Source organism: Fulmarus glacialis, unplaced genomic scaffold (assembly GCF_000690835.1).
Source record: "Fulmarus glacialis isolate BGI_N327 unplaced genomic scaffold, ASM69083v1 scaffold12658, whole genome shotgun sequence".
Taxonomy (NCBI): Eukaryota; Metazoa; Chordata; class Aves; order Procellariiformes; family Procellariidae; genus Fulmarus; species Fulmarus glacialis.
In genome coordinates this window covers 7,234-17,065 of record NW_009226384.1, presented here as the reverse complement: position 1 = coordinate 17,065, position 9,832 = coordinate 7,234, and the positions used below count along the sequence as shown (strand labels likewise).

The window sequence follows — 9,832 nt, the reverse complement described above, 5'->3', positions numbered from 1 at the left end:
AGGGAATTGCTAGAAAGCACGCCAAATGGCTTTCACATCCTCTAGCAAGGGGCATTTTTTTCCTTTCTCTCCTATTGTTTTGTTCTTTTGTGTGAAGTGTTTGGAGTAGTAGTGGCATTAATAATATCTAAAAGCAGGATTTCTAAAATGCGTCCCTCCCCAAACCAGTTTGCCGTCTGTCTCCCAAGACATGCTCAGCTTTGTGAAACAGCACGATGGTGTTTGTTTCAGTGTGGCCGCCCTTTGGGGATTTGCAGGAATACTGCAGCAAATCATCCTGCATGCAAGGCTGACCTCTGGGAGGCTAACAAATTGAGGTGAGCCAGCTGGAGCGGTAGGACACTGCCGACAGACAGAGCATGCTCAGACCTGGGGGAGAAAGGTAGTTCAATCTGCAGATGGTGCACGGGTTACTGTGCTCAGAGCTGTTAGATACGATTTTTTCTTTTTCTTTATGGTGGTGGGGAAAGAAGAGGACTGGAGTGTGTTCGTTCCCCTGCAAAGCGTAGCTTTAAGGTGTCTTCTTTTTTCTTTCTCCTTGAAAGAGAGGCACTGGATAGCATTTCCTTTTATTTAGCAACACCAGGTATGCGTGCATGTGCTGAAACACTGATCTACCAGTGACAGTACTTCCAAGATTAAAAAGGTTGCAGATGCTCTGAATTACTGTGCTGCTTTGCTGGGTGTTATTGTAAATGTGCTCTGTTTGCTGTGCTGATCACATACGGCTCTGAATTCAGTTTTGTTGGCACTCCTGGCTGCAGGGGGGGTAGGGGGATTAACATGTTTTTTGATGCTGTCTCCTTGCTCCCCCCCCCCAAAACTTCACATTGAATCTCTCCTCTGTGGCTGTGCATGTGTAGGAAGGAGGTCAGTAGTTGATTTGTAATCCCCGGTCTTTGTAGTCCTTCTTTGTTTGACTGGTGGTTTGCTTTATCATTTTTAAACAGAAGTCTCATGGGGAAAACATCTTTATCTGGATTAAATTCTATAGGTTTTCAGAAATGTATTTCTTACTGGACAGGTGCTGCTTTGGGATTACTTTTTTTAACGCTCACCTAAAAACATGCTAATGTAGAGCTCGTGGTAACCAAGGAGGGATTTTCACTGTTCTTATTGGCTGTGCTGTGCTCCGAACAATTTTGGCTTCTGCTTAGAATTTGCAGCACATGGGAGCGGTCTCAGGCACCATGCTGAGGGAAAGTGGGGAGAGCTGAGGCTGTAAATACTGCTAAGCACCAGTCCCAGTATCCAAATAACGTGGGTACTTTTCCCATCAGAGAATAAAGAAAGGATGGATAAAATACAGAGAATAACAAATGGCAACTAAAGCCCAAAGGCATGGTTGGAGTGGCTGAAGTGCATCTTGTTCAGTATTTTCGGATTTCACATCATATTCTTTTAAATTCACTTTTGCAGCATTAGTAAATTTTCCCTTCAGCCACCCCGACTCCGTCTTTGCTTTAGGTAGACCACTGGAGTAAGATAAACCTGCTGCTCTCTGACAGGTTTTTGTTTCTGAGAAAGGTATCTTGCTTACAGACTAACAGCAAGAGACCAGGCAAAAGGAGAGGTTTTTTACTCATATGACAGTGCTGTTAATGCCAATATAATCTGATAGGTTTCGATGGGATACTCGGGTGAACAAAGATCGTCTGGAATGAACTCTGTTAAGCTTCCCCCTCTGTCTAGCCATGGTTGTTATGAGTACCTTGAGTTTTCATCTTTAGCCTTGGGACTGTCAGAAGGTGAAGATTTGAGAGCTGAGAGAAATACTTTTTTTTTTTCTTTTTTAGCTCATTTTTCTTACATCTCCCATCTCAAGCTTGTTTGTCTTTATCAGAAATGCATCTTATGTAGGGGAATTTTCTGGAGAACAGGGTTAATTTTTGTTTGGGGAAAGGATTTCATACTCCATGTCATTCTGGATGGAGAAGAGATCTTGGAAATGTGGACCTTAAAAGCCCAAGACGTATTCTCTTCAGTTTCATACTTTTAGCTCAGTTTTGTGGTTTGCTTATATGCATTGATTGCTTAGTGTTGGAATTTTTTTTTTACCTGTTCTTTTGTAGATCAAGACAGCAGTATCAACAAATATTAAATCAATGGCTGCTAGTCGACATGAAAGTCAGGTTGGATCTCTTCCTGTCCCAGTTCTCACAGACTCTGAAATTAAATGGAAGAAAACTTAGATTTTCTATCCGTAAGCACAACTGAAGGTGGTCAGTAGCCACCAATATTCTCCTATTCATATTGAAGGTATGTTTGCAGTAGGGACCATTGCACAGAGCCTCAGTCTCCTTGATAGCAGTCTTGCATAGAAAGATTTACAGTTTTGCTTTCTATTCCTGACTTATGCTAAACCATAAAAACTGAAGATAAACCTAATTTTGATTACAACTGTGTACAGATACCTAAAGTTTTTGTGAGACAGTTGGTTTTTTTAAAAAATACTGTTATGTTTTGATTTTATTTTTTCTGAATAAAGTGCTATACTTAAAATTCCACTTGAGGCTGCAGAGTTAAGGTATTCTTATTTTTCATATCCCCTTTTTGTATCAGGCTTTGTTAATTATATTTGTAGCTTTAACTGCTGGGTTTGCTCCCTTCGAGAATCTGCTCTCTTCCTGTTTAAAAAGTCAGCACTTCCTCACTTGGCTGCTTTTTACAAAGAAAATGTTCCAATATATCAATCATTCAGTGTACCATCTTTTCTTTAATGTGATATGTACTGTGAAAAAGATATGTATCTCATTAAACAAATACAGTGAATAAGATGATAACAGCCTTTTGGGCTGTGGAGATTGACTTGCTTGTAGTTCTGTGGGAATCTGTGACAGAGATGAGAATAAAAGCCAGTTCTTGGCTGCTGAATCCTAACTCCCCCTCCTTCCAATCGGGAAAGTTGCCTTCTAGCAACTTCTGCTTTGAGCGTGAATGAAGTAGGTATTTAAAACTGCATGTATTACATATACTACATCCTTAGCTAAGCCTCTTGCATCAGGGATGGGAGAAAGAACAGAAGACATTTTGCAGGGGGAGTGTGAAATGCCGTGTTTGCATGCTTTACTTTTCTTGTGCCGGTCCTGGAAAGCCAGCCTAGCAAGAGACGGATCCGGGGGTAGCGAGTGCTTATGGGGAAAATGTCCTCAAGGAGGGAGTATCTGCTCCCACTGTGTTGCCACAACAAGAAGAAGGGTCAGGGTCCCCTGTCCATGTCCTGCCTTGTTGTTCACCTTGGTGACCCTTGTTCTCTCTAGTCAAGCTTTTGTTTTGTTCCTCTGGGGTTCTTAGTAGTGCATGTTTGTGTCTTTCTTTTGTTTTTTATTGTGTGGACTTTGTAGCTTTTCTCCCAATTTCTTACCTAGATTGTAATTTTTAAAATGGAGAAGAGATTTTAAATATTGTCCATCATATTAATAGCTTTAAAGTAGTGATTCATCCTAGCTTCATAATTAAAAAAAGAACAACAGAACTCGTCTCTTAAATGAATCCAAACAGTCCTTTGTGCCAGCTGTCTATTAGTAGAAATTAATCTCTCCCATCCCACCCACTCTGATCTCCTCTACTGTTAACAAGAGATGAAGAACAGCTTCCCCATCTATGTTTCCTGTGGCTTTCCCACTTCCTGAGGATGTTTATAACATCAGATGACCAGCAGCTAACAGGCAAAAGGTGTTACTGTGTCCAAACTTCCAACAGAGTATTATGGACCTGCAAGATGCTCGAGGTCTCTGCCAGAGGTGCTTGCTGAACACACCAGATGCATGCTCCTGAAGTCTTTACCTGCTCACCAGTAATCAGTGCTAGTTAGAGCAGCAGTAGCAGGGCTGAGAGGATGAAGCTGTGACCCTTTTGCTAAGTTAGTGAGGGTGGAGGAAGAGAATAGGGTAAGCTCTTAAGTAAGATGCCTGTGGTCTCTCCTTTGGAAAAAGAGGAAAGATAAGCTGACCAAAAATAGAGTCCCTCCCACAGGGTCTTGGCCTCTGGAGCAGCATCCATTGTGGCCGAGCTGCAAACCTCGAGACACGCTCTCATTTCCCTTGCAAAGTCTTGAGCTGCCCCTATGCCGGTGTGTTTGTTGAGCTCCCCATCTTTGACCGTGCGGTGCTGTAAGTCAGTTGCCCCGCTGCCCTGTCAGCATCGCTGCCAGGGAAATCTGCTCCTTATGTCTCCCTCTCTCACTCCTGCTTGGAGTCCTGCAGCCCACTCCTGTTGGGAGTCCTCAGGGGCACGGCACGGCCCTTCCCATGGGGCATCGTTGCCCTCTGCCAACTTGGCAGTGAGAAGCTCCATGCTGCTTTTACGTGCATGTCTCCTCTGGCTAGGCTCTAGTCTATCAGCTGTCGCGTCTTCTGTTGCTGAAGGATGGTGCTTTAGCATTTCAAAGCAGAGAGTAAAAAAATGTCAGTCCATGCGACTTCCTTGGTAACTGGGACACATTGCTCACGTGGAGCAAAGCTGTGGTTATCCCAGTGTCACTGGGAAGTGAGAGGGTAGATGAGTGTGGTAGGGATGGGGAGGAGATAGTCTGTGGGTGAGTGGGGGTGTGAACAGCCTAGATGCTGACCTATATGTAGAAAGAAACAGCACAGAGGACTCTGCTCTTAAGGAAAGTAGCAGTGTGTCTAGCCTGCCACTTCTGCAAGTGCTTTTCAGTTCTTGAGATGTTCTCCAGTGACACCATGGGAGGGGAGTGGCAGCTCTAGACCCATTTTGTGATGGAGATTCAGTAGTGAAAGTTTCTTTTATTGTGAAGCAGCTCTCTTCAGGTGGAAGGCTAAATGCTTTCACCGATTTCAGAGTTACCTGCTGCCTCCTGAGAAAGTTTCCCATCCCAGGACTACTGCTGCTGACAACGCTTAATGACTGATCTCAGCTTGGGGTACTGAGGAACTAGGGGACATGGAGAGTGATTGCTTGCTTTTACCCCCTTGGTGCAGCCTCTCCTGGGTATGTAAAAGCAAACAGCAGGATGGTTTGTTACTGTTTATGTTCTATCACTCCCTGAAAGACCAAAGATTTTAGTTCTCTAAGGTCTATGTTCACTGAAAGCGAAAGGTGGATGATAAAATGTGGGAAAAGAGGCAAAGAATCAAGACTGTTTCCCGAGTACCTGTGAAATTCTGCTTTTAATTCTGCCTGCAACACCCCTTCCTGTCCATATCCCCTTGTTCACTTCCATCAAAAGCAGCTTTCAGCCAAGCAGCACGAACCAGGATTTACAAACTAGCAAGGAGGAACAGGAATGAAGATGGATTCCTTTAGCATTGCTAGCTTTTAACATTCATTCCTGACACCTGTATGGCTAAAGCACATACACTCACTTCACCTAAGTGCAGGGAAGTGAAAGAGCTGCAGTGAGGGAGGAGATGGAGGAGGACCTTGCAAGTGATTTTTATTAAAAAGCCGAGTTCTTCATTTATAGCCATTTAGAGGGTATTGCTGTAGCAGAGTCTGAAATGAAAATTGCTAACCTCCGAACATTGGCCGCATCCATCAGGCTACATCTCTGAAGTGCCTCTTATGCCCTTCCCTTGGGGCTGGAGGGGAGAGAGCAAATCAGCCAGGGGTGAAACATTAGAACAGGATGTTTCCAAGGAGGCCTGTTTGGCTCAAGGGATTTATAATGGTCGGCAGAACTCTCCACCACTGAGATGCCCGTGAAATACAGGTGGTATCAGTGGTATTTTTATGGACTGCTGGCTTCTGATGCCTTTGAAACACCCACACATACACACTCTCCCTGCCGTACTGGAATAATAAAGAGGCCATGTGGTTTTCCCCCTCTGCCAAGTTCTTGCAACTTGCCTTGACTCTGTTGAACTTGTAGGTTCTTTGTTCTTCTGACCTGCAGTAGTTAACTTTCACAATGCCCGCAGACTGGCCTTCATTTGAAGTGTGTGCTTGTGGCAGAGGACTTGGTTGTTAAAGGTCTGCTTTACATACTGACTAGCAGGTTTTGCACATGGCTGCTTGGGCTCAGTTCTTTCCTTGGTGATGCTGCTGAAGTCATTTAAAACTGTGCTCACAAGATGAGAGGTCTGTAGTGGGGAGATTATGTGGAGAGTTGGATGATATTGTTAGATGTCTTTCAAAGATAGTGAAGAAGTAAAGTGAAGCTTTGGAAGTCTGGTACCAACAAAATAACTTAAGATATGCCCCCATCAAAAATGTATTTTCCTGAAAACTGGTTTGGTTGCATTAGCAGAGCCTAACCGAGTGATGTACCACTGTCCCTGGTAGGTTTCCATTCAAGGCTCTCCATGGAACAGCCATGGTTGAGAGTTGCAAAGCCATCAGAAGCAGCACTCATTCCCTGTTACAGAGAAGGAAAGATTGAGAGGTGATGTGACAGCCATCATTCGTCTGGGCAGGATATCTGTGGCACCTGGGACAAGACCAAGTTTAAATTGCTGTGGTGGAAACAAAGGCCAAGTGTTAGGAAAGAGTTTATCACAGTCCTTCATGCCTTCATTGCTAGAGACTGGCTGAAGAGATGAATGAGTATTAAGAATGAGATAGATAAGCATCTTTTGGGAGTGGTTTAGGGAGAGTTGATCCTGCCCTGGTAATTAGATGACCACTCTGGGTCCGTTCCCATTTCCTTTTCCATGGTTGAAATCAAAACAACAGCTTTTTAATTTGCTGCTTGCTTTTAGGGAGTTGTTAAATGAGGCAGTTTTTCAGACCACTTGCCAAAGGAGGTGGACTTCATTTCTGTTTCATTTGAGTAGCTAGAGTTGCTCTGAAATTGAAATGAATTTGTTGCTCAGATCCCCAGCGACCACCTCTTGAATCTGTGTAGCTTACAGCTAGCACTTGTTTCTTTGGCTTTATTCAGTCTCCTACATACCTTCAGTTCTTCCTAAGGGATCCCTCAGGCTGTTGGGATCTCACAAGCTGTAGGGATCCCTTCTAACTTCATTGAATTCCATGAATGATTCTCCATTCAATTCCAAGCTGCGTGAACCAGATTGCAGGATCAAGCTTTTAGGCTGCAATATCTCTTTTCAAAAGAACTCCCTTGACAGTAGAGAAGGTGTTTGCATTGGTCCTAAATATGCCTTGCTGTCTTCCTCCACTCCGGCATATAAAAAGAAGCATCTCTGGGTTAAAATGCTAAGGGAATATTGCTTGGGATGTCAGAGCATGTGCTTGAGACTTTGCTTTTTTCCCCGCCCTCCAAACTTGCAGCCAAGGGAGTTTAAATTACTACCTTTAAAAATTGTAGTTAGAAACCGTCTAATCAGGTATACACCAATCAGAAATTTCCCTTCCTGTAGTTCCCCATGAGTCATGGCTGCAATTATTTACAGCCTGACTAGCAATGAACCTTGATGCATAATGAAAATTGGAACCCATAAATACTATAGGTGAATCAATACCTCAACTGAAGTTCACAGCTGAAAATGTAATCAATACTCTGATATAAGCCAGTAGTGTTTCTACATAGAAAGAAAACAGCAGCAGGATCTCTCCCATAACAGAAAAAGAAACAGGGAGGCCTTGGAGCAGTGCAAAAGAGATTCTCCAGTTGGAATGGGAAAACACCAACAGTGGGAACACTTCAAATCTATTACCTTCCCATTTGTATAACGGTTGGTTGTGCTGGTGCAAGTCAGACTCTCACTAAATGAAGGTTTGATTGCTTTAATGAAACATCAGTTCCTCTAATAAAGAGCGGAGCTCTCCTCTCTCTCATGCCAATATTTCTTTTGGAAGACGATGGCAGCTCCTAGCCTTTGATCCTGGATTGCAGCCAAAGAAATGACTGAGTGACTTGGGACACAGGGCAGTCCGTAGACCTGCGAGTCCTCCCCCCACCCCCACAATAAAATTAACTTGAATGTTATGTTCACAAGTTCACATTTCGTATTGGAATGGAGTGTAGCAAAATCTGTACCTGGCAATACTCCTTGTACTATTATTATCTGCACAGTAACGGCGAGAGGCAGAGTTGGGTACTAGCAGACATGCAAAAGGCCTATGGCAGATCAACAGAAGGAGCTAGGTCTCCCGAGCCCTGTGCGAGTAGCCCAGTGATTGTAGCACTGTCTTTCCTCTCGCTGTTGGACTCATCTGCAAAAAGCAGGGTGAGCCAAAGTCTCAGGGAACATACCATTTTTTTCTGACAAAGATTCACCCTCAAACCCTTTTACTTTTTCTTCTCCAAAAGGGTAGAATGAAAATGAGAGGGGAAACCTTGCTGTAGAACAGCTCCCAGTTCTGTTTGCCTTTTTTTTTTTTTTTTTTTTTTTTTTAGTTTTGGGTAGCGCTTTGGCACTTTTTTCTTCTTTTCCCTCGTTCCCTGGAAGGGGGAAAAATTCTGAAAAAAGCCTAAACTCTCTTGGATTGCCCATAAAATACAATTTATGGTGGAGCTGTAAACCTGATGTTTAAATGGTTCCTTTCTTGTTTTATTTTCCACAGGTCTTTGCCCTCACCATGTCAAGGAGTGTTAATGATGTGTTCCCTCTCCATTGCATTCCCCACCTGTCATCTTGCTAGGATCTAACTACAGAATGAACATAGCAGCTGTGTTTAATGCCCTGCTCGTGTCTGTCCTCGCTGCTGTGCTGTGGAAATACATCAAACTGCGAGAGCATGTCTTCATGGTTGAAGAGGAGTTGGTCCTCACACGCCAATCTCAGGAACTCTCTCAGGTTCAGATTGACTACCATGCAGCTCTCCAGGCACTGGTGGAAGATGGTACCAGGATGGTGTGCACCGGCAGGATGCACACCGACCGCATCTGCCGCTTTGAGTCCCTCTGCTACTCTACCGAGGCTGAGGAGTTTGTCTACTTTCACAGCAACTCCTCAGTCATGCTGCCCAACCTGGGCTCCCGGAGGTTCCAGCCAGCTCTGCTCGACCTCTCCTCAGTGGAAGATCACAACACCCAGTACTTCAACTTCGTGGAGCTGCCAGCTGCTGCACTGAAATTTATGCCAAAGCCAGTCTTCGTGCCTGATGTGGCGCTGATCGCTAACAGGTTCAACCCAGACAACCTGATGCACGTCTTTCATGATGACCTCCTCCCCATTTATTACACCATGCAGCAATTCTCTGATTTAGATCTGGAGGCGCGGCTCTTCTTCATGGAAGGGTGGAGTGAAGGTGTTCACTTTGACCTCTACAAGTTACTGAGTAACAAGCAGCCACTCCTCAGGGAGCAGCTTAAAACCCTGGGCAGGCTCCTCTGCTTTACCAAATCGTATGTGGGGCTGTCCAAAATCACCACCTGGTACCAGTACGGATTTGTCCAGCCACAAGGGCCGAAGGCTAACATCTTGGTTTCTGGTAATGAGATCAGGCAGTTCACCAAATTCATGATGCAGAAGCTGAACGTCAGCTTGGAGGAAAGCTCCAGTGAGGAGTACATCGTAGTGTTCAGTCGAACAATCAACAGACTTATCCTAAATGAGGCAGAACTAATCCTGGCTCTCGCTCAGGAGTTTCAGATGAAAACCATTACCGTCTCTCTGGAGGAGCATTCATTTTCTGACATTGTCCAGTTGATCAGCAATGCGTCCATGCTGGTCAGCATGCATGGGGCCCAATTAGTCATGTCGCTCTTCCTGCCAAGAGGTGCCACGGTGGTGGAGCTCTTTCCTTATGCTATCAACCCTGAACACTATACCCCTTACAAAACCCTGGCAACCCTTCCTGGCATGGACCTGCAGTACATTGCCTGGCAGAACACCGACAGGGAAGACACTGTTACCTACCCGGACAGACCTTGGGATCAGGGCGGGATTGCTCATCTGGACAAAGCGGAGCAAGAGCGCATCATTAAGAGCACAGAGGTGCCGCGGCACCTCTGCTGCCG

At 44.6% G+C, this 9,832-nt stretch overlaps 1 protein-coding gene across 1 annotated transcript in view; it reads left to right on the top strand.

Moving 5' to 3' along the window:
* The first annotated feature begins 464 nt into the window (after positions 1 to 464).
* The window catches only part of POMGNT2 (protein O-linked mannose N-acetylglucosaminyltransferase 2 (beta 1,4-)), a 10,340-nt gene continuing 972 nt past the window's right edge, over positions 465 to 9,832 (top strand). The window contains exons 1-2 of the mRNA XM_009582794.1: positions 465 to 586; positions 8,434 to 9,826. Of these exons, the coding sequence (XP_009581089.1) occupies positions 8,526 to 9,826 (1,301 nt within the window). The 5' untranslated portion in view covers positions 465 to 586; positions 8,434 to 8,525. The remainder of the gene's footprint in view (positions 587 to 8,433; positions 9,827 to 9,832) is intronic.